Raw genomic sequence first — 24,436 nt, 5'->3', positions numbered from 1 at the left:
GTTACCTCAGAATATTTTGTGAGTGCCCAGTAAGTGCTCAGCACAGTTTTTGGTAACTTGATTAACTATTTTGTCATCTTTTGTACCAGTAAGACACAAGATGATTATGTAAAACATGTCAACAGCAAAATTTCTAGCTGCCTTGGAGTTCTGTCCTCATTCCTTTTCAGTATACTCTGTATGGGTAACATCACCCAGTCCTCTGACTTAAACAGCCATATCTGTGAGGATGATACCAAGGCCTGCAACTCAAACATAGATACCCCCTTGAGAGGCAGACCCATAAATCCCACTTCCTTTTAAAGATCTCCACTTGAATTTCCTGTCAGGAACTTCAAACTTAGTATGCCCAAGAGTAAATCTACTATCATTGCTCCCAAACCTTCTTTTCTTCCTCTTCTACCTGAGATTTTATTAACCAACAGTAGCTACCATCTGTTAAAGTGCTGCACTCAATATGCTAGCAAATTTGGAAAATGTAACAGTGGCCACAGGTCTTGAAAAGGTCAGTCTTCATTCTAATCCCAAAGAAGGGCAATGCCAAAGAACGTTCAAACTTTCATACAAGTGCACTTATTTCACATGCTGGTAAGATTATGCTCAACATCCTTCAAGCTAGGCTTCAGCAATACATGAACTTCCAGATGTACCAGGTGGATTTAGAAAAGGCAGAGGAAACAGAGATCAAATATTTTGCCAATATCCACTGGATCATAGAAAAAGCAAGAGAATCCCAGAAAAACATCTACTTCTGCTTCATTGACTATGCTAAAGTCTTTGATTGTGTGGATCACAACAAAATGTGGGAAATTCTTAAAGAGATGGGAATACCAGACCACCTGACCTGTCTCCTGATAAACCTATATGCAAGTCAAGAAGCAACAGTTAGAACCAGACATGAAACAACTGACTGGTTCAAAATTGGGAAAGGAGTACTACAAGGCTGTATGTTGTCACCCTGCTTATTTAACTTATATGCAGAGTGCATCAGTGAAATGCTGGACTGGATGAATCATAAGCTGGAATCAAGATTGCCAGTAGAAATATCAACAGCTCCAGATATGCAGATGATACTACCCTAATGGCAGAAAGTAAAGAGGACCTAAAGAGCATCTTAAAAACCTGGTTTAAAATTCAACATTCAAAAAACTAAGATCTTGGCATCCAGTCACATCACTTCATGGCAAATACAAGGGGAAAAAATGAAAGTAGTGATAGATTTTATCTGGGGGATCTCCAAGAATCCACCTGTAATGCAGGAGACCCCGGTTTGATTCCTGGGTTGGGAAGATCCCCTGGAGAAGGGAAAGGCTACCCACACCAGTATTCTGGTCTGGAGAATTCCATGGACTGTATAATCCATGTGGTCACAAAGAGTCGGTCATGACTGAGCGACTTTCACTTTCACTTTCAAAATCCCTGCAGACGATGACTGTAGCCATGAAATTAAAAGACCCTTGCTCCTTGGAAGAAGAACTCTGAAAAACCTACACAGAATATTAAAACAGAAAGACATCACTTTGCTGACAAAGGTCCCTAGAGTCAAATTATGGATTTTCCAGTAGTCATATACAGATGTGAGAGCTGGACCATAAAGAAGACTGAGCACTGAAGAACTGATGTTTTCAAACTGTGGTGTTGGAAGACTCGAGAGTTGCTTGCACTGTAAGGAGATCAAACCAGTCAATACTCAAGGAAATCAACCCTGAATATTCATTGGAAGGACTGATGCTGAAGCTCCAATACTTTGTCCAACTGATGTGAAGAACTGATGTGGTCTTCTCACCAGAGAAGACCCTGATACTGGGAAAGACTGAAGGCAAAAGGAGAAGAGGGAGGCAGAGAATGAGATGGTTAGATACCACCACCGACTTAATAGACATGAATTTGGGCAAACTCAGAACAGGAAAACTTGGCATGCTGCAGTCCATGGGATCGCAGAGTTGGACACAACAACTGAACAACAACAACAATACTATCTGTCTATCCAGCTGTTCAAGCCAAAAACATAGAGCTGACCTTGACTCATCCCCTTTCTCACATTCATTTCTAAACATCAACAAATGTATTGACTCTAATCTTAGTACATCTGCAATCTGTCCTCTTCTGCTACTGGCCCCCTTGCTTAAGGTCATAGTTGTCCAAGCTGAATTACTACCAGAACCTCTCAGCTTGTTTCTCTAGTTACCATTTCAACATAGAGCCACTAGGTCAAACAAGGGTTCTTGACCATTTTTGTGCCATGGGCCTCTTGGGAATCTGGTGACATCTATGGATGTCAACTTCTTAGAATAATGTTTTCAAATTAATACAGTTAAAACAGGATTACAAATACCATGGAGACCAATCTCCCTTTGAGAGGTTTGTGAAGCACAAATACGACCATATCATTTCCCTGGCACATGGGACACCAACCACTTCTGTTCACTATATACCACCTTAACCTTTCCTTTCCTACCTGACTTCATTCACATTGAATTCACAGTCAAAGGCACAATACTATCTCATCGCTGAGTCTTTGGACATACTGGCCTCTCTGGCATAAATGACCTTCATCTCTTCTTCACTACATTTTTCCTTCAAGATTCACTCAGCCCAATAATTCTGGAGAAAACTCTAATTTGAAAATTAGAAAAGATACATGTACCCTAATATGTATAACAGAACTATTTATAATAGCCAAGACACGGAAGTAATCTATATGTCCATGGGCAGAGAAATAGATGTGGTACATATATACAATGGAATATTACTCATCCACTACAAAGAATGAAACAATGCCATTTGCAGCAACATGGATGGATCTGGAGATTATCAAACTACGTGAAGTCAGTCAGACAAAGAAAGACAAATATCATATATCACTGATATATAGAATATAAAATATGATACCAATTAACTTATTTACAGACTAGAAACAGACTTACAGACTTACCAAAGGAGAAGGAGGGAGTGAAAAATTAGGAGCTTAGAATTAGCAGATACAAACTACTATGCATAAAATAGATAAACAACATATATTTAAAATTTTATAATAACTGCTATATATTCAATGTCTTATAATAACCTATAATTCAAAGAAAATGAAAAATACATACTATATTATAAATATATATATATAGATAATCACTTTGCTGTATACCAGAAACTAATAACATTTAAATCAAATATAATTTTTTAAAAAAATTCACTTAGCCCAAGTATCATCTCACTCAGGTACCACCCCTCTTCTCTGATGGATATTTAACTCCTTGATGACAGAGTCCATGGCCTATTCATCTTTATATACTTTGCATAGTACCAAGCATAGAGCAAACCCTCAATAAGTCTATGCTGCACACACAAGTGAATGAATGAACTTGCTATCTCATTTGCTCAAAGAAAACCTCATATTCTACAGACATCACCTGGGATGTTGTAAAGTACCTTCCCATTTTCAAAGTAGGAGAGCATAAAAAGAAATTTATGAAATTTCTACAATTCTACAAGGGAAAATCAATTAACACATAAGTATTTGTAAAATAATAGACAGAAATATCAATATTGAGACGTTTGGACGGGGGAAATGTACCACCACCAGCATGTTGAGAAGTAAAGTTAATCTTGCACTTACTTCAGCTAGTCTTGAATGTTTGTGGACCACCTCTGTTTTATTCATTGGCGTGAGCTGTTGCAAAACACTTCGGCTATTTGTCAAAGCCCGTGTCAATCGGGCAAATTTTGTCCAACCTTAAAAATAAGGAAAGAAAGTCTCAGTTTTTCACACATAATGAATATAGAAGTCAATATTCTTGCTCATAATCAAGGGATCTCAAAAATAGAAAAAGTAATGAAAAATTAGCACTTCATACTAATGAAAATGCAGAACTAATGAAAAGTATCAACCTAACGCATTTTATTTTTACACAGGCATCATCATATACTTCAAGGGCAGTTATAAAATAATAAGTAAATTTTATGTGTGATCTTTGTGTTTTGTGCAAATCTATTAATATCATATAGTCCAAACAGCTAGGTGTCCATAAAATTCTATCCTCTCCCTTGCATTGTATAGGTTTGTTATTGGGAAACAGTTGCTCAGCCAGGAATGCATTTTCCAGCATTCTGTGCCTCTAGGTATGGGCATGTCTCTAGTTCTCACCAATGGAATGAGAGCAGAGGTGATGTGTGTCACTTCCATGCATGCAACAACTTAAGAGGCAAATGAAACTTCTCCATACTTTCTCTCTTCTTCTGCTTGCTGTATGAAAATGACAATAAGGCCCCAGGGGATGGCAAAGCCACTGAATCAGAGCATAGAAGAATGCCATATGCCAAGGATCAATTGCTTGGATTGTTATATGAGCAAGAAATAGGCTTCTATTGTGTTAAACTACTTAAGTTGGGGGATATTTATTATCGAAGGTAGCATTACCATAATAAAAACAGTCATTGTGTACTTATGTGAAGATACGCATACGTAAGAGAATAAAGTCCAACTTCAACAAATCTCACATACTGTAGTTCATATCACACAGCTCCACCTTCTTTGTAACATAGCAAAATGTTATTTCTCTTTACTAACAATTTCATTGGTATTTAAGGATTATTTTGGGAATATATAGAATCTTTAATAACATTTTCTATAAGTGTAGTAACTTTAACTTCTGAGGGGAAGGAATGTGAATTTAATAAAAAAAAGAATTTTCTTCCATTATTTCCATTATTAAAATCATTAACTTTTCATAATTAAGCTAATTAACTTTAAGGGAATGTCAATGAGATGTGACCAAGTGGAACCACAGTCTGCTCCTATCTCAATTAGCCTTTCTCTAGCTATCCAAAAAGCTCTAATCTATTACAAACTCCATTAAGATCACTTGATAATTTCCACAGTACTACCTTTAACTAGGGTATTTACCAAACAACTCCTTAAAAATGAAAACTCATGATGGTCCAGTGGAATGACTCTAACGGAATTGATGAAATTTCAGACAATGTGACAAAAAATGAAGGAAGAAATCCTGGGCAAACACAACCAAATGTCTTTCAAGCCACACAAGGTAGATGACATCATACTTTACTGCTATTCTTCAGTCTAATTCTGGCTTCATTTAGGCTTTATATTGTCCCATCAATTCAGCTCACTCTGTGATATCAACTATTGGATTGGGGGAAAGAGTAAACTGGTACTGGTTGATAGAAGATTCTTTATTCTTTTTCATTAACAGTGCTCATCCTAGTGACTAGAATGTTAGGTTCTGGAAATTGTATGCATCCCTAAAGTTTGCCCTGTGCAATATGCTAGAAAAACAAGGAAGCACCAGATATGCCATCAACTCTAAGAACTAAACATCAACATAATATACTATCAAGCAATCTATATCACCAACTTAGACTTTTCTTCCAAGTACTAGACCTATGTCTAATTGGCCATTGGTCACCTCTTACTCAGATGACTCTTAACATGTTCAAAACTGATCTTAACATCACCTTCTCCCCACATCTTCGACTCTGCTTTTTCATGGATTCTTGGTCTCAGTGAATGACTCAACAATATTTCCAGCTGTCTGAATCAGAAACTTGAGATTCACCAGCCTCCTTCACTATCACATCACACACACACACACACACACACACACACACACACACACACACACACACACACACACAAATTCCTTCCATAAATATCCTAAAATTTAATCTTTCTCCATCACTAATATGTCATGTCATATATATCATCTTTCACCTGAGTTAGACAGTAGCTCCTAAAAACTATAGTCTGTATTCTGTTCTCTAACCACATATTTTCCACATTGCTGCCAGAGTTCTTTCTACAGCACAAGTTTTATTATGCCCTTCTCCCATTTTTAATTCTTTAAGAGATCCCCAGAGGTCATCAGGATAACACTGAATATCCTTGGTATATGTGTCCTTTAGTTTCTGACCCTAAAGATTTGCTCTGCATCCATCTCCTTTACTTCTCATACACACTCTGTACTCAAATCACTACCAAATTACAATGACAAATTGAAAAACAAAACTAAGTCCATTAGGAATTCTTTGTTCACCCTATGACATTCAATGCTTTCATGCTTTCACACGTTATAATCATGCTGCCTGCCTGAAATGCTTTTTCCCTTCCCATCATTCTGGCTAATGCTTACTGGTACCTCCAAACTCAAAGCATTCTGGGATCCACTGGAAGCTTCTTGGATCCACCCATTAGAGATGTACTCTCCTCTGTGCATTCACACTACAGGATACATACCTCACATGGCACTAGCAATACTAACGCAGTCACTGATAAGCATGTCAGTCACTCCCATTACATTGCCATTCCTCTCTCCATTCTCAGAACTTGGTAGAGGCTTGCCATAAAATAGACCTTTAATTGACTAATTAATCAAAAGTTATTTGTAACTTTAAAAATAAGCTGCTTGAACATTAACATGAAATATTGTCATGTATTATTATCACTGGGTTTTGGTTTGATTTTTGATTTATTGGGTTAAAATGATGAGGATGTCCTCAGATGACAGAGACTATATTGGCAGCAGGTGTGTTAAAATATTTCCTGTTGATCATTTCTCTTTTTACAGCAACTGAGTATTATAATTGCAGTGAATATTTTTAGAAACTTCCAAGTCAACATTGATTCAGTTTCTTTTCTTTTCTTTTTCTCTGGCTGAGCCACAAGTCTTGCAGGATCTTAGTTCCCTGATGAGAGATCAAACTCAGGCCCTCAACAATGAAATCACAGAGTCCTAGCAACTGGACTGCCCAGAATTACTGCAAGTCAATCTTATAGTAACTTAAGGTTCATATTTCTAAGATAAATAATGTTGCACCTATTAGTACATCTGATTATTAGATTAAAAGAGAAGATAATTTTTATTTCCTGTGTGTGATAATGGTTTGTTCAGAAAGTATTTTTAAAAAATTAAAGGAGACATCAAAGGAATAAGTTCAATAACACATGGAAGAATACAAATCATCTAATACCATGTGTTCACTCCTTTCCTAGGATAGTACAGGGAAGCAAATGTGTGAGGAAGGAGAAACATGACGATGAATCTTTATCATCATCCTCTGGCTTTCTATTTCAAGAATCGTGAGCACACGCTACCGTTTCTTAATGAGGAAGCAGCAGTTCCTCATTTAAACATAAAACAAACGTGCTTGTGTATGTGTATCTCATTTTACACATGAAGTCAACATAATCACGAACTATTTCATCCCTTTACCTTATTTCAATGTCCTGGAGGAAGACAAAATGTTAAAACTGTGAAAATAAAACACATACACTTTTCTTCATGGTAAACAGTAGAAAGAAACAGAAAGAAAAACGTTAATTCTTCAACCTGAAACTTACTTAAACATAGATGAAAGGGGAGTTTACTGCATGATATGACTTTCAGGTGCCAGATCTTATTCTTTCTATCCCTGCTGTCTAGTTCCATGACTGGCACACAGTGGGCACTAGACACATTTCTGAATGAATGAGAACATTAGTTAAAAATATATATAGAAATTAACAAGGCACCCAGATCATATGTATTAATAGTTAAAATTAGAAAATAAAGAAGCAAATCTTCTGGTTTTCTATGTTCAGCTCTTAGCAGATAGTAATACAACTCTGTCTTGTGAAGGAAGGGTTTTGGGTTGGAGAAGCTAGAAAGGGTATGGTAGAGGGTTGAGGAGGAAGTGTGGAGGACTATAATTTTTCTCTCAAAATGAAAACTGGGGAGTTGCTAATAGAAAAAAAAAAGGTGGTGACAACTGTCAAACTGACTCAGACATACTGAGAGAAGTTTAGAAGGAAATATCAATACTTGGTAAGGATTCTTCCTAGAGACAGCAAAGGCAGTTGTCTAATCATTTAACCATTTAAGAGCTTCAATATCAAAATGCTCGCAGAGCTAGAAAACCAATGCAAAGCCGAGGAGTGTTTTGATTCACATTTAAATCAAAGGGAGCACTCAAAGATGCACTCCCTAAATTGCTCAGTGATCTTTTCTCTCTGGTGAGAGCTTTCTTGCAGTCCTCAGTTCTAAAGAGCATTATTTTCTTTATGCTGTCCCTCTATCCTCACTCTCAGCAGATTACCTTACCAAATATGTTATTGAAAAAGCAGAAGACAGAGGAAACACAACAGCCTTCAACTTTCCTTCTGTTCCCTCCATCTCAAGTTCCACCCAACCATGGTAACTGATTCTTGCCTGTACCTTTATTATCTCAGAGAATTAGGCATTTTCTTTTTTCTGATCATGTATATATTCTGCTTACGAACATTTAAGTGGCTTCTAGATTTTTCACTATCACTAACAACACCACAGTGAATTTCCTTATACCTATACCTTTGTGCTCTTGGATACATCTGGAATTGCCCATGTGATTAGATGAATTAGTTCCTTTGATCTGTCAGCAGCCCCCACTAAACAGTCAAACTTTGAAAATGTTAAGCAGTCACACTGTCTAGGTCAGAGGGAAAAAAAGGCATATCAGCAGTTCTAACTTTCCCCAGCGATACATTTACTGATTTCACCTTTACTGAGACCTAACTGGTGTGACTGATTATTCAGCACAGTTCGCTGATGTTACTTAGATGTGGTCGATATGGGGTAATGTGAACAGACAGCTGAATATGAAGAGCCTAACACTTGCTCTATAAGTTGTTCACGGCATTATGAGAACATTTGTTCTCCTAAAAGCTTAGGATGCCAACTCCTTCTTAATAAAACATTAGTTTAGCTCTATTGGGTTGCAATTAACCTCTTTGTCATGGACTGCCTAATCTTAAAAATAAAAGGAAGTCACAGAGGCAGTTCAATCAGTCTACTAGACTGCAACACAAGATTCTAATCTATAAGAAAAAAAGCTTAGGTAAACAATTATACTCTTGGCCAAAGAGACTACATGGTATAATTACTCATATTTCATCTGTTGTTTCCTCTCTAAAGAAAACCATTGGCTTCCTACAAGGGGAAGGCTGCTATTTTTACTGTTATTTTCATTCTACAGGAACTTTTTTTGTCTCAATTATTGGCACAAAGATGCCATAACTATTTGGCACAGGATATTTCACACTGTTAAGTGTCTTGGCAGTTTTTGAATCTGTTTGAAAATACTGTACTATATAAATGGGCAGAGATTTGAGCCATCGCTTTTAGAACACATATGGATAATCAACAGAATGGATTTCTTGGCTGTCATTTTTCCCCTTTGTATTATTATAAATGATGTATCAGGTACCACTGACTAATAATCTGAGCAACAGTTCCAAGACCTCAGTATCAGAAACAAGAGATAAAAACACTTTTCCCTTCTTGAATTATCATCAGTAAATTCTGTTGATTCAAAACAGTACAGTGCTGTCAGAATCAGGCTGTTCTCAACCTGTGCTTCATCTTTGTAGGGAAAAAGGAAAGCAGGGGGTTTAAGGTGGCCAAACCCCAATAAGTATCCACTGGAAAGGGAGAAGGCAGCATGGTCCAATAGAGAGAACACTGGATTGAAAATCAGTCAGACTTTGAGTGTCAGAATCTTCAACAGTAAAATGGAGATAATAATACTAATTTTCAGAATTATAGGAATGAGCTATAAAGAATACAAAGCTCCTGACACATATTAACTGCTTCATCAAGACTGGTTTCTTCCCCTTCAATAGTTTCTGCTACCACCCATCAGGTATATATAAGTTGACATCACTCGGGACCATTCATTTTAAAGGGAGAAATTCATCTAGAATGAAGTTTTGGTGATCATAGGATTCATTATGAGGAAGTGCTACTCTCAAATTAGTTGGCTGCCATTACACTCTACTTACCATTCCAGATACAACTTAGAAGTACAATTCACAGTTAGCCAATTTACTCAGGTTTTTGACCTATATGTCTGAGTTTCTTGGTAAAAATACCAATATAAGCCGAAGGAGACTGATACCAATTCCAATCACTTTTGTCACATTCTTAAAAGATATGGGCCTTCGTTCCAATCATTGCCCCTTTTCCACATTAAAAAAAGGTAAAATGGCCTTGTTCTAGAAATGTTTTAGAAAGTTATATCCTGGCTTTCCTATGTGTGGATTCACTTGTTTGCTCTGCATTTAAAACACTATTTTCTATATCTGCAGCCAAGCTTTTATTATCTAAGTATTGCTTTAAATTTTTGCAAACACCTTCAACCTACTCTGTTGCAAATATCCTCAGCTCCTGATCCCTTCTCCCTGATCCTTGAGCTCCCTGATTCTTTTCATCTTGCTCACCTAACCAAATCCCAATTCTGGTTGGATCCAACTCATCTACTTCACCATCTACACACCTTTGACCATACTAGGGTGGAGTAAACACATAATCATGCTCATAGATACTAATGAAGTGTATGACCACAAGTCTCACGTGGACCTTAGTGCTGCACTGAAAACCTGCTGAATTTAACCTTAGCCACTCATTGCTCCACTCTCTACACAACTGCTTCATATCTCCTCCTCCTCTCTCCTTCAACCTCTCCTTACCTCCTCACCATCCTTAACCTCAGTTGATAACCATGTTTCCTCTTTTACTGAGAAAATAAGAGTAATCAGAAGAAAGCTTCCATTATATATCAATCTGTTTTCACACCACCCCTCTCCCCATTAGGATATGATGGAAGGAACTTTGTATCTCCAAGACCTAGTTAATAGCGCCAGCACCATACTGTGTCCTCAGTCAGCATGCTTGGTTGGGGAAAAATAAATAAATAAAATAAACAAAAAGAACAAATGCTCCTAGAAGAGTCACAAAAAGGCTCATGTTAAGCAACTCTGGTGCCCAAGGTGGAATCTAAAGTAAGATTACTATATATGGAGAATCTAGAAAAAAATGGTACAGATGAACCTGTTTTCAAGGCAGGAAGAGAGATGCAGACATACAGAATGGACATGTGGGCATGGTGCAGGGCGGGGTAGGGTGGGATGAAGAGAGAGAGAGACTAGGATTAACATATATACACCACCGTGTGTTAAATAGATAGTTGGTGAGAAGCTGCTCTAAGCACAAATTCAGCAAGGTGTTCTGTGATGATCTAGAGAGGTGAGAGGAGGCTGTGGGAGGGAGCTCCAAGAGGGAAGAGATGTATGTATATGACTGATTCACTTGATCGTACAGCAGGAACTAACACAAAATGCAAAGCATTTATATTCCAATAAAAACATAAGATTGCTGCCTCCATGTTCAATGTTCTATACTCGAATCATACTGATCCTCTGGTGTTATCACAAAATCTCATCTGCTCTTTCCCAAAAGTTCTATGATTCCCCTTTGCTCAAACTAAAAAGTTGAAAGATGCATTTTTGCACCAAGTTTTCAAAATATACTTTCTGATATGCTAGCTTCATAGGGATGGTTGGATGATTGCTTAATGGCATAAATATTTTAGCTCTATTGAATTTTTCATATTAAATTTACAACTCACATGAATAATAGAAAGTAGCTCATATACACCATTCACAGTTACATTGTTCAATACTTTTTTCGAAATCTGTTATGTATTTGAAAGGTGTGGAGGAGTCTCAAAGTAAAAAATCTATTTAAAATAAGCTCTTCCACTACAAATTCTGGTTTGGAAAGAGATATTTTACTCTAAGGTGTTCACAATGAGGTTGATTTTCCCTATAAATTTTAATTTACAGGTCTATTGAACAGATTACTCAAAACTCAAGTGGTCTGAGTTGTCTCGAGTTTATTTAAATAGAGTTCATTTTTGTAAGAATAAAATAATCCATTCAAAAGAGAAAGAGTTCCATGAGTCTGATGAAAGGATGCAGAGAGATGGAGGTAGAGGCAGATAAATGGAGAGCTATTAGCTTGAGAAATAAAGGTCAGTCTGCAACATTAGCACCCTTTCTCCCAACCTCATTGTAAAATGCTGCCAACTTTTAGTTTCCATAAACAGATACCACCATTAATGTTCAGCAGGTCAAACCTATGAGAAAATACTGTACTTTTCTTGGCCAACTTCAGCTGTGCCATGAAGTCAGTTAAAATGAATGAGAAAAACAATAACCATTAAATATGAAAGTTTAAAATGTATAAATATTTTTGAGGGGAAAAGTCTGTAGTTTTTCACTCAGTCTGGCAATCACTCATGTATTATTCATGCAAGAAAAATTCATCTGAAGGATATGCTGGGTCACAAGTTTTATTTTAGAATATAGCACTTTATCAAAATTTACAAACAATTCACTGAAGCTCAATATTAAAAAAACAAATAATCAAATTAAAAAACTAGGCAGAAGACAAGAATAGATGTTTCTCCAGAGAAGACATACAGATGGCCAAGAGGCACAGGTTCAACATCGCTGATTATTATAAGAGAAAAACAAATCAAAACTATAATGATTTATCACCTCACACTTGTCAGAATGACCTTCATCAAAGTCTGCTGCTGCTGCTAAGTCACTTCAGTCGTGTCCGACTCTGTGTGACCCCATAGACGGCAGCCCACCAGGCTCCCCCATCCCTAGGAGTCTCTAGGCAAGAACACTGGAGTGGGTTGCCAGTTCCTTCTCCAATTCATGAAAGTGAAAAGTGAAAGTGAAGTCGCTCAGTTGTGTACGACTCCTGGCAACATCAAAGTCTACAAACAATAAATACAAGCAAGGGCAGGGAGAAAAGGCAACTCTCCCATACTGTCAGTGGGAATGTAAATTGGTGCAGCCACTATGGAAAATAGTATGGAGATTCCTTAAGAAAACTAAAGATAGATCTACCATATAACCCAGCAATCCCACTCCTGAGCATATATCACAAGAAAAACGTGGTTCGAAAGGGTATGTGCACTGCGATGTTCATTGCAGCACCATTTACAATAGCCAGGACGTGAAAGCAACCTCAAAGTCCATCAAGAGATGAGTGAATAAAGATGTGCTATAAATAATCAAATATATATATATACACACATATATCTAGGAATATAACTCAGTCATTAGAAAGATTGAAATAACGCCATCTGCAGCAACATGGATGGACCTGGAGATTATCAAAATAAGTGAAGTAAGTCAGACAGAGAAAGATAAATATCATAAGATATCACTTATATGCAGAATGTTTAAAAAATGATACAAACAGATACATACAAAACAGAAACAGACTAACAGAGAACAAACTTATGTTTACCAGGGGGTAAGGGTAGAGGGAGGGACAGGTTGGGAGATTGACATGTGCACATTGCTATATTTAAATGGATAACCAATAAGGACCTACTGTATAGCATAGGGAACTCTGCCCAATACTTTGTAATAAATTAAATGGGAAAAGAATTTGAAAAAGAATAGACACATGTTTATGTATAACTGAATCACTTTGCTGTACACCTGAAACTATTAATAACACAACATAGTTAATCAACTCTATTCTACCATAAAATAAAAATTAAAAATATATATATGGCACTTTAAGATACAGACAGCTGTTAGCTGCAGGTTTTTTATAAATGTTTCTTGTCAAGTTAAGGAAGTTCTCTATTCCTATTTTGCCGTGAGTTTTTATCATGCAACTTTTGGGTGTGGCAAAATACATTCTCTATGCCAACTGATATCATCAAATCAATTTTCTTCTTTAACCTAATATCAGTACTATGAATGAGAGTGATAGGTTTTTTAATTTTGAAACATCTTTCCATGTGGAATAAATCTCACTTAGTCATTAAGTGTAATTCTTTTAACATATCCTCGCAATCTATTTTTGTTGAGGACTTTTATATCTACATTCACGAGAAATATTGGTCTGTAATATCTTTTTCTGGTTTGAGTATGACGGAACTGGCCTTCTAGAATAAGTAAGAAGAGTTTTCTCTACCACTGTTTTCTGGAAGAGACTGTGAATTCACCAATAAAACTTCTTATTTTGGAACTTTATTAATTATTAACTTATTTAATAGATATAGGACAATTCAGGTTATCTATTCCTTCTGTCATGAGTTGTGGCAGTTTGTGTCTTTCAAGGAATTGGTCCATTTTAACTAAGTTATCGATTCAGTGGTTATCAAGTCACTCAAAGTATTTCTTTACATGCTTTTATGCTCATGGGATATGTAGTGATGGTCCTTCTTTCATTTCTGGTAAAGGTACTTTATGCCTTCTCCCTTTTTCTTGGTTATCCTGGCTAGAGGTTTGCTAACTTTAACGTTCTTTTCCAAGAATCAGCTTTTGGGTTGCAGTGATTCTCTCTAATTTTTTTCTATTTCATTGATTTCTACTCTAAGGTTTATTACTTCTTGTCTTCAGCTTTCTTTGGTTTAAATTATTCTTCTTTGTCTAGTTGCCTAAGGTGAAAGCTTAGATATTTAGTTTCCTATCTTTCTTCATTTCAAATATATGCATTTAATGATATACATTTCCCTTTAAGCACTGCTTTTACATCTCAGAAACTTTATATGTTATATTTAAATCTTCATTTAGTTCAAAATGTTTTTATAATTTATCTTAAGACTTCTTCTTTGACCCGTGGGGTATTTAGAAATCTGTTAATTTCCAAATATTTGGGGATTTTCTACCTGTCTTCCTCTCATTGATTCCTGGCTTCACTCCACTGTGATCTGAGAACATACCTTGCAAGATTTATACTCTTTTAAAGCTTTTAAAAGTGTGTTTTATGGCCAGAATATGATCTATCTAGTGAATGTTCCATGTAATTTGAGAAGAATATGCATTCTGCTGCTGTTGGATGGAGCACCTTGAATTTCAAAACAAAGGGTCAATACACCTAAACACTATTCGAAAACTATTCTATTAAAAACAGTATTACAATATATCCTAAACTTCCTAGATACCGGGTCTACAGGTAAAATCAGCAACAGGTAGTACAAGTTGAAAAGTGAATACTTTATTTGAACTTCCAGGAGATGATTTTGCACACACATTTTCAGAAATAGTCACAATGAATTGTTCTCTGTCATACTTTAAATGGTATGCACTTCATAAAATTTTCCTCTTGCAATTTGATTCTAAACAGAAACTGAGCATACACACACATACATGAGTGTACATATATGAGATATATATATACATACATGTAATTTTTCTCTGATTATGATTACAGTTGAAAAGATTAAAATTGCTGTGCCAGTTTTTTTTAAAGAGGTAAAAAAATGCAATGTTTGCTAAATGTAAAGAAAACATTCCATTTTTAGTCTCCTAAGAGATAATTAAAAATACCATTTCATAAAAACTTCTTTTAAGGGTATTTAACATTCTTCATTTATATGATATCAGTTTCTAATTTAAAAATAATTAGAAAGAATAAAATGAGAGTAAATTACATATAAAAGGGGATAGAAGCACATACCACTCACTAATGTCTTCTATATTAGTCTCTCTGAATATTACAGTCAATAAGACTCCAATCAGAATGTTTGCATTTTGCCAGCCACTTTCTGGATGACAAAATTGTTCTTCACATAATTAAACAACATCTACCCAAGAGAATCTACAACAACTAAATAAAGGAAGAAAAGTTGCCTGAAAAAGTAAACTATTCATGCTCTAATCAATATAACAAAATTCAATCAACTAACCAACTGTGCTACAGTATAACTTCACCAAACAACCCCACAAGTTGTTACACTTTTTGTTTCTAAGTATCAGTATGATAGAAGTTGTTGAAATTCCCATATCGATTCAAAATTATAATGCTCCGTGAAATCTCTTACTTATAGTTCATCTCAATTTCTCTTATAATACTGAAGTTAACTACCTAATATTTCAATGTCCTATTTCCATTCAAACAATATGATTGAATAAAATCGATTCTGGAAAATTACTAGAATAAATATAAAGCCAAAGAAAGGCCACATAGTAAACTTTTGTTTTAAAAGTTCAACCCATGGATATTGTTAAAATAATAATACTATATTTAAATGACAGGCCAATCCTTAATTATGGTAATTCCTTTGAAAATTACCTTTTGTTGAATCATCCTCTATTGGCTGTTTGAACAACGTAATATCCTTGAAAGTGCATAGGAACAAAACCACCTTTTCATGTTCATTTCTTATTGGTGCAATTTGCATATAAAACCAAACAGGGGTTCCTGGAAAAGAGAGAATGGACAACAGAGTGTGATGCAGACACCACAACGATTTGGTCTCCCGCTTCCCCTCCTCCTTCAGCCACGAACTGCTATGCCAGGAACCAGCACCAAACCAACAGTATTTTAATTACTGAAAAGAATCAGTAAAATTTTCATTTTATATCAACTACCAGTTGCTCAAAAATTAATGAATATATTTTTCAAATCAAAATATCAAAATTTGAAAATAAAGCACAGGGCATCATTTCATAATACAGCAGAATAAAGGCAGTCTTGCTATTTAAGTACTGTTAACGGGGCTTCCTGGTGGCTCAGATGATAAAGAATCTGCCTGCAGTGAGGGAGGCCTGGGTCAGGAAGATCCTCTGGAGAAGGGAATGGCTACCCACTCCTGCATTCTTGCCTAGAAATTTCCATGGACAGAGGTGCCTGGTGAGCTACAGCCTCTGGGGTCACAAGGAGTTGCGCGTGACTGAGGGACTAACACCTTCACTGTCTTTCAGTGTCACCGCTAGATCTGGGTCTCTACACCACCGCTGCTTTCACCAACTCCCTTCCATATTCTCACCAAGTGTGAGCATTCCTACGTGCTTCTCCATGTTACTTCGAGAAGTGTTTCCGGTCAATTTCAACATCAATACCTGATGCTTTGATAAGTATCTCTCTTGCAGGAACTTTCGAATTGCTGTTTCTACCTCAAGGTTCTCTCATCAATCAAACAGACTTAAAACACTTCAGCTCTGACCACATCCCCACATCAGAGAGATAGGATGTCAGCAACACTACAAGCCTGATGTACACAAAGCTATACCTGAAGACTTTAAGGCAGTGTTAAAGAAAAAAATGTCCCCAGGCCTTGAAAGTCTCAGACATCTTCATGAGACACTGCTTCCAACCTCCCTTGCTCAAAGCATGAGCCTGGACTCTCACAATGATCTTCAAACAATCGCTCCTGCAGACTTCAGAAGACACAGTGTTTCAAAGTATTCAAGCCTTAGGATTTGGACAAATCAGAAACTGGCATTACATCAAATAATAAATATTTGAAGACACAAGAAATGCCTTCAAAGGAGTAATTACTCACCAAATGATAAAACACTGAGGGAATTTTCCATCAGAATGAAAATGATGCATTTTTTCATTGTAGTCTTTCCAAGCCACAGTGCAGTAAAGCCTCTCTGAATAGTCTATTTTAAAGACATATGGTCTTTTGTCAGGTTTAGGATTTGGGGAGTGAGATGTGCAGCTGTTAATATTTAATCTTTAGAGGAAAGTCGACAGCCTGTTAGTGACTTTCAGTGAAAACCTATAAGAAGCATCTCCATATCTGTGGTCAAAAATTGTCCACTGATGATATCACCACAAAGGGAAATTTGCCATTACACAGAATAGGTGACTTGACTACTGGATGCTAGAAGTCAAAGAATTCCAGAGAAGAGATTTTTAAAAACATTCAGTTCTGACAACCAGGTCCTTTGCAACCCAAGGGAGACCACAGAACGACATAGCCTTTTCCAAAATGATTACAGGATGAGACAGGGACCTCAAAAACAACCCCACCATCTCGCAGAAAGGCTTGTTCTTTGTTTTCTGCTTCTTATTTTACACAGTGTGTCCATGAACTGTGAGTGATGTGCACAGTTTGACAAATCACCAGACCCAGACGCTCGCAGATACATGGCCTATGGCTGTTCCAACACAGTGAGCTTGAGGCAGTAGGTCATAAACAGAGAGAAAGGGGCATTAAAAATAAGTCGTTTTCCAAGGTCTGCTAGAAATCTAAACAGAAAGAGATGATGTTACAGCTCAGACCTTCCAAGGAAAACAGCAACTTGTCAAATTTCGGCATTGAGTCAGAGCTGTTGTTAAAATTGCTTTCAGAAATCACAGTATACTTTTTTCAAGTTTAGTCACAGGCTCAGACTTCTCCAAGGAGGCTGAGTTTTTGCTGCATGGCTGGTGAATATCTATATTCTGGATTTAAAGTTCGAGGTGATGGAAAGTCTGGGAGGGTTAGGCAGAGAGACCTGTAGCTGCTGGAAACTCAAGGCAATGCCCTGGCATTGATTATTTGGAGTTGCCCTAGCTATCACAGTTCTGCCTTTGTGTAAACAGGAAGATCCATTTTCGGTCATCTTCCCAGAGACACTGCTTTTTTTCTCAACAGTGTAAGCAACCCACTGTAATCAGAGCAATGGACCTAAAGAATTGAGGCTGCAAACTGAAATGTCAATCATGATACATATTAAACCAGATATCTCAATCTCTCCTTTTGCAAATGGTGTTTAGCTAATTATTTAATGGAAGTGTTGGGAGGACTTGGCATTCAGGCCAAGATTTTGGCATTCCCAAATCAGTTCTCTACAGATGTGTGAATTTCTCTAACATTAAAAAACATAATAAGAGAACACTTTTTTCAGTTGATGTTCAGAAGCCTTTAGCTAACTATTTACAAGATTTTTTAAAGCTGCTTTTAAGTATAGGAGAACTCCATTATAGTGCATGAACAATATCTATTCTTCATATTAAGGAAAAACTCAATGCAGATACTATCCAGAAATGACAGGAGTTTTAATATAGAGTACTATGTGCCATAACTCCGACTGACTCCAAACAGACAACTATGCTTATATAGGTTATCTGAAAAGAACCAGATAGGCCTGAACAAGGGCCAGACAATTATTACACGCTATTAAAATAAAGCAAACCATCCAAACCATCTTCACAGGAAACTTTTAGAAATGAAATATTAAAGTTATTGCTAACATGATTTAAAGGATATAAACAAAACAAAATTTCCACAAGGTATTTTTGAGAAAACCAGAAACTATGGATCTAGCTTTGAAGTTTTAAAATCAGAAAAAAAAAGGTTATTCTGTTCAAATATCAGGGTAAAAATGACCTCAGTGAAGTAAAAGTCGCTCAGCCGTGTCCAACTCTACAGTCCATGGAACTCTCCAGTCAGAATACTGGAGTGGGTTAGCCTTTCCCTTCTCCAGGGCATCTTCCCAATCCAGAGACCAAACCCAGGTCTCCCACATTACAGGCAAATTGTTTACCAGATGAGCCACAAGGGAAGCCCAAGAATACTGGAGTGGGTAGCCCATCTCTTGTTCAGAGGATCTTCCTGACCCAGGAATCAAATCAGGGTCTCCTACATTGCACGCAGACTCTTTATCAACTGAGCTATCAAGGAAGCCCCTAAAATGACCTTAGTAATATGGAATAATATTAAATCATTTGCTAAACTTGAAGTACATATTGAAGTCATTCAAGGGGTAACAACCCTGTATAAAAATGAAAGGGGGCATTTCCTGGTGGTCCAGTGGTTAGGACCCTACACTTCCACTGCAGGGGCATGAGTCAATCCCTGGTGAGGGAATTAAGATCCTCCCTTGTGGCGAGGCAAATAAAAGAAGGAAAGAAAGGGAGTTTTGGCATACAAGTTTTGGCTACAAAATATCAGTATGTGTTTGGATCTACTGAAAAAGCCCAGAAGGCACCTAGAAACTGGTTTTTCTCTTGCAGAAGACAAGAGCTGATTATTCAGAATGGATCGTTCTCTAGTTGACAAGCCAATAGACATTTGGATATCATGTCAAAAAGAAATATATTTTCAGTCTTGATTCTAAAAGGAAAGATAAGATGTAGAACATTCCTTAGGTAAAACCACTGAAACTAATTCTTCCATTGCCAGTAGCTCCTGGTAATGGGAAATTCACTACTAATGTGAAGCAATGCCTATGGTTTTCATTATCCCTATGATGGACTATTAATAAAAAGAAAACCTAAATATTCAACAGAGAATAAACATTTAAGGTACAATGGAGAGGATAAACTATGCTTCACAAAACCCAACCAGCACTAAACTTGGTACAAGCATTTCCTGTTGAAGCTAGACTGCTTCCTGAACTGGGGAAGAATTTAGTAACCATCAATTTTCACTAAAGATAATAATTGGCTTTGCTATCATTTAGCCATTAACACTAAATAAATTGACTCATCTTATGCAGTGACTGTTCTTTAAAAAAAAAAAAAAAAAAAAAAGGCCCGTTTGGAAATGCAGCAAAAAAGAAATAAAGTAAGTGACTATTCACAGAACACAAATTAGAAAGGAGACTTGGTTGATGAGTGTATTAGTTGTTTTTTTGTTTGTTGTTTGTTTCCTCCAAACTCTATTGGAGAGTCTCATCAAACTCACTCATAATTACCCAAGACCCATATCATGAGGTATTATGTGATTGTATAATGGACAACTGACCACTCATACCTCCCATCATTAGACAACAGCACATACAATCAGTACAAAGATACCAGATGTGAATGGTACTTTCTGAAAGCAACAACTATTCTCACCAGTCTTCCAACAAAACAATCTGGTCTAGCAAACAGCCATATTGGTAAAGATTCACCTCAGGTAGATACCATACACTCACATGCCATCTATGTATATGTTGAAAGATAACATACTCACTGATAACAATCCACTTTCCCTTTAACCATAGGAAGAAATGAATGAATTTCTCAGTCACTTTTGGCTGCTCTCACATAACTATAGGATCTTTACCATGGGTATTAATCACAAAACAACCTGCCATCTGACACACAAAAGAAATCACATTCAAAACGCATTATATTTTTCTTTCATTCCTCAAAAGGCTGTTTTTCATAAGTAGTATTTATTAATTTTGCTATCTAATTTTTACAAATACCTCCTGCCAAGAGAAGCAATAAATCTTTTATATTCTCTCTACACTATAGCTTAGCTACCACTTACCAATATATAATATTAATAAGGAGTTGACGCAGCTTATTGATGACTTAGATACCTACTGTTTTTCTTGTACAAAAGAACTTCAAAGCAGTTTGACTCGTAGTTGTCAAAAGTCTGCCTGACTTTCTCAATGGTTTTTTTGTCAGTCAATTCTCCATACATAAAACTGGAAGAAAAAAAAAAATAAACACCAAACAATCCATTTCAGTTTGGGGTTGCTTTTCAAATGCTACATAAAATCATACACTTGTTTTTTTTTAATTAAGTATTCAATTTAGTTACAAAATAATTGCTCCCACAAAATGAACTAAAATAGTTAAACCATGTTTTAATCATGACTATTAAACTCTTGCTAGAAGATATCTTTTTAAGTGATTTTGAACATATAGTGAGAAAGAGTAAGAGAGAAAAACAGTCCTTACTTTACACAAGTCCAGTACGCATCAATTTTAGTTACTTCAACAATCCTTTTGTTAAATAATACCAGTCTCCCAAATTTGGGTTTTCATAGTATATTAACTATGATTGATACCATAAAGTATAAACTTTGCTGCTAGATCATCAGTCTACAAGTCACGAATAAATAACAAGTACCCATACCAATCAGTGATCAATTTCACGACTTGTTTTAAAGCCTGTCAGCATTTCAGTGCATCCATTACTCAGCTCACGCACAGACAGCAAAGTGTGCAGTTGTGTTGCCTCCTTGTCTCTCAGTGGTACACTCATGAGACATTTTACAAAAATGGATAAATAAAAGCAGGAATTCACCATCAAAGATTAAAGCCCACCCAAGAAATGTAAAGTGATCATGGTGGAGGTGAAATTCAAATTAAACATAAAAGAAGTTATTTCTTCTAAAACAATGGTGGGATGTTGACACTGCTGTACTTGAGATACTTGAAATATGCAGCCAGAGGACCCTAGTGAGGACAAACCCATCAACATAAATCAGGAAAAGGACTGTTGTAAAAAAGACCAATGTTTCCCAGAGGATGTAATACCATTAAAAAAAAAAAAAAAAAAAAAGCCTTCACATTAAAGGAGGACTAGGAAGTAATTCACAGTACTGAAAGTAAAAGGATAGAGTTGAAGAGGATTCAAACTTAAAAGAAGTATACTGTTTGCTAAGAGGTAGAAAAAATGCTCTCTTCATATCATAAAATATATTACAAGAATGCAAGAATTGTTCAAATGACTTGATAGGTTTTTGCAAAGAAATGAAACACTTTAATCTCAATGTTTCTAATGTTATAGATCATTAAATAATGTACTAAATAAATATTAGTGTTACTATTATTTTCATCTCCCTGCACTTAAAACCAACAGAAAGAGATTTTTTTCTAATGCTTTGACACACATTGTTAAAGGTCACGGAACAATCATACTTTTTCATTGAGTATTAAGGTCACACTACATGCTTTCAGCTTGTGTGGTTTTTTCACATTCCCATACTACAATGAAATGTGAAGATTCAGCATTATATGCATTACTGAATTGGCATTCTCATTACATACGAGGATTTTTTTTAAATACATACAAGTAGACCTAACGGAAGGAAGATAAAGGAGAGAAACTGAAGGGGGCACATGCTATTACTATGGCTGCTGCTGCTGCTGCTGCTAAGTCGCTTCAGTCGTGTCCGACTCTGTGCGACCCCATAGACAGCAGCCCACCAGGCTCCCCCGTCCCTGGGATTCTCCAGGCAAGAACACTGGAATGGGTTGCCATTTCCTTCTCCAATGCATGAAAGTGAAAAGTGAAAGTGAAGTCGCTAGAGGAACATAAAAACAGAGATCAAGAGTAAACTTCCACATCTCACAAACATTTCCAAATGTGGATGAAACTGGAGCCGATTATACAGAGTGAAGTAAGCCAGAAAGAAAAACGTCAATACAGTATACTAAAACATATATATGGAATTTAGAAAGATGGCAATGATGACCCTGTATGCAAGACAGCAAAAAAGACACAGATGTGTATAGCAGACTTTTGGACTCAGAGGGAGAGGGAGAGGGTGGGATGATTTGGGAGAATGGCATTGAAACATGTATACTATCATGTAAGAATCGAATCACCAGTCTATGTCCGATGCAGGATACAGGATGCTTGGGGCTGGTGCATGGGGATGACCCAGAGGGATGTTGTGGGGAGGGAGGTGAGAGGGGGGTTCATGTTTGGGAACGCATGTACACCCGTGGTGGATTCATGTCAATGTATGGCAAAACCAATACAGTATTGTAAAGTAAAATAAAGTAAAAATAAAAATTTAATTAAAAAAAAGAAAAAAAAAGAAAGTTAGAAGGAAATACAGTCTTAAAATATTAATTCAGGGGTATGGCACTCAGCATAGGTATCAATGCCAAAGATCTGAACTATTTACTATTTCCCATGATGCAATGTAATACAGAATATATTAATTACCTTGTATTTAGCGATGAATCATTTCTGATAATTTGTGCCTTCCTAATAATTTTTGAATTTTATGTAATTGTCAAATTTATGGACATAGATTTGTTCATGATATCACTTGATTGTCTTAATTTCTGTAAATTCTGGAGCTCTCTCTTTCATTCCTGCTATTGATAAGTTGTGTCTTCACTTTTGTTTTCTATTGACCCAGGCAGAAGTTTACTTTCCTGATCTTTAGAAAAATCCTTTCATTTTACTGACTTTTCTTACTAGTTCCTGTTGACTTATTTACTTGTGTTCTATTGTCCTTGTCTTAGTTATCTTTTTCCTCATTTCTTTAGGTATTATTACAAATTATTTTAGATCTTTCTTTTTTCTAATATAATTATTTAAACCCTTAAGTTTCCTCTAGGCAATATATTAGCAGTATCTCATCTATGTTGACATATTATGTTTTCATTTATATTTAACAGGAATATTTTTAAAAGCTTTGTGAATTTCTCTTGACTCGTGGTTTTATAGAAATGATTTGATTAATGTTCAGGTATTTGGAAATTGTCTAGATAGATTTCTGCTGTCATTTTAAAATTTAATTCTGTTACATGCAAAAAAAAAAAAGAAATTATCTATTTTTTTAAGAGAACTTTTCCAAAAGTTTTTACAGAACAGAACTCAGTCAAAGGAGTACAAGACTCTCAAACTATTCTTGATGCTGTTGCAATCATAAGCTGTGCATCTGGTTTCAAATACCCAGTTCTACTAGTTACTATGATTGTCCAGGTAATTTCTTCCACCAGGAAAAATATGTGTGACTTGACAGTTTTTGAAGCCTCAAATATATATTTGTCATTGCTTTTCTTAGAATTTCCAAGACATCAACTTATTAGCCAGCAGTAAATCCAAGTGTGGTGGGGCCGGAAGCTTATATAGCTCGAGAGGCCCTCTTTAAGGAGCAGAATACTAAATTTATAAAACAAAATTAAATACAGAGCCTTGAAATTCATACACTCACAGAAAGGTGTAAAGGTTAAGGATTTTTATCTTCATAGGAAATCTGCTCCTGAATATCTCAATCTAGAAAGTTTACAACATGAAAAGCATAGTTTGTTAGCAAGAACCAGCAAGACTAGCAGGATTCAACAATGATACCAGATCACAACTAAAAATTACAGAGTAACGACCCATCTTATGGTAACACCAA

At 36.2% G+C, this 24,436-nt stretch overlaps 1 protein-coding gene across 1 annotated transcript in view; it reads right to left on the bottom strand.

The window, feature by feature from the left end:
- The window catches only part of KCNH5 (potassium voltage-gated channel subfamily H member 5), a 302,879-nt gene that overhangs the window by 237,665 nt on the left and 40,778 nt on the right, over positions 1-24,436 (bottom strand). Inside the window, exons 3-5 of the mRNA XM_018053761.1 lie at positions 20,883-20,989; positions 15,921-16,049; positions 3,614-3,729 (exon numbers count right to left, since the gene is read on the bottom strand). Of these exons, the coding sequence (XP_017909250.1) occupies positions 3,614-3,729; positions 15,921-16,049; positions 20,883-20,989 (352 nt within the window). The remainder of the gene's footprint in view (positions 1-3,613; positions 3,730-15,920; positions 16,050-20,882; positions 20,990-24,436) is intronic.

This window comes from Capra hircus, chromosome 10, assembly GCF_001704415.2.
Source record: "Capra hircus breed San Clemente chromosome 10, ASM170441v1, whole genome shotgun sequence".
NCBI lineage: Eukaryota > Metazoa > Chordata > Mammalia > Artiodactyla > Bovidae > Capra > Capra hircus.
The sequence above is the reverse complement of the archived record's forward strand: the minus strand, read 5'-3'. Positions and strand labels throughout refer to the sequence as shown.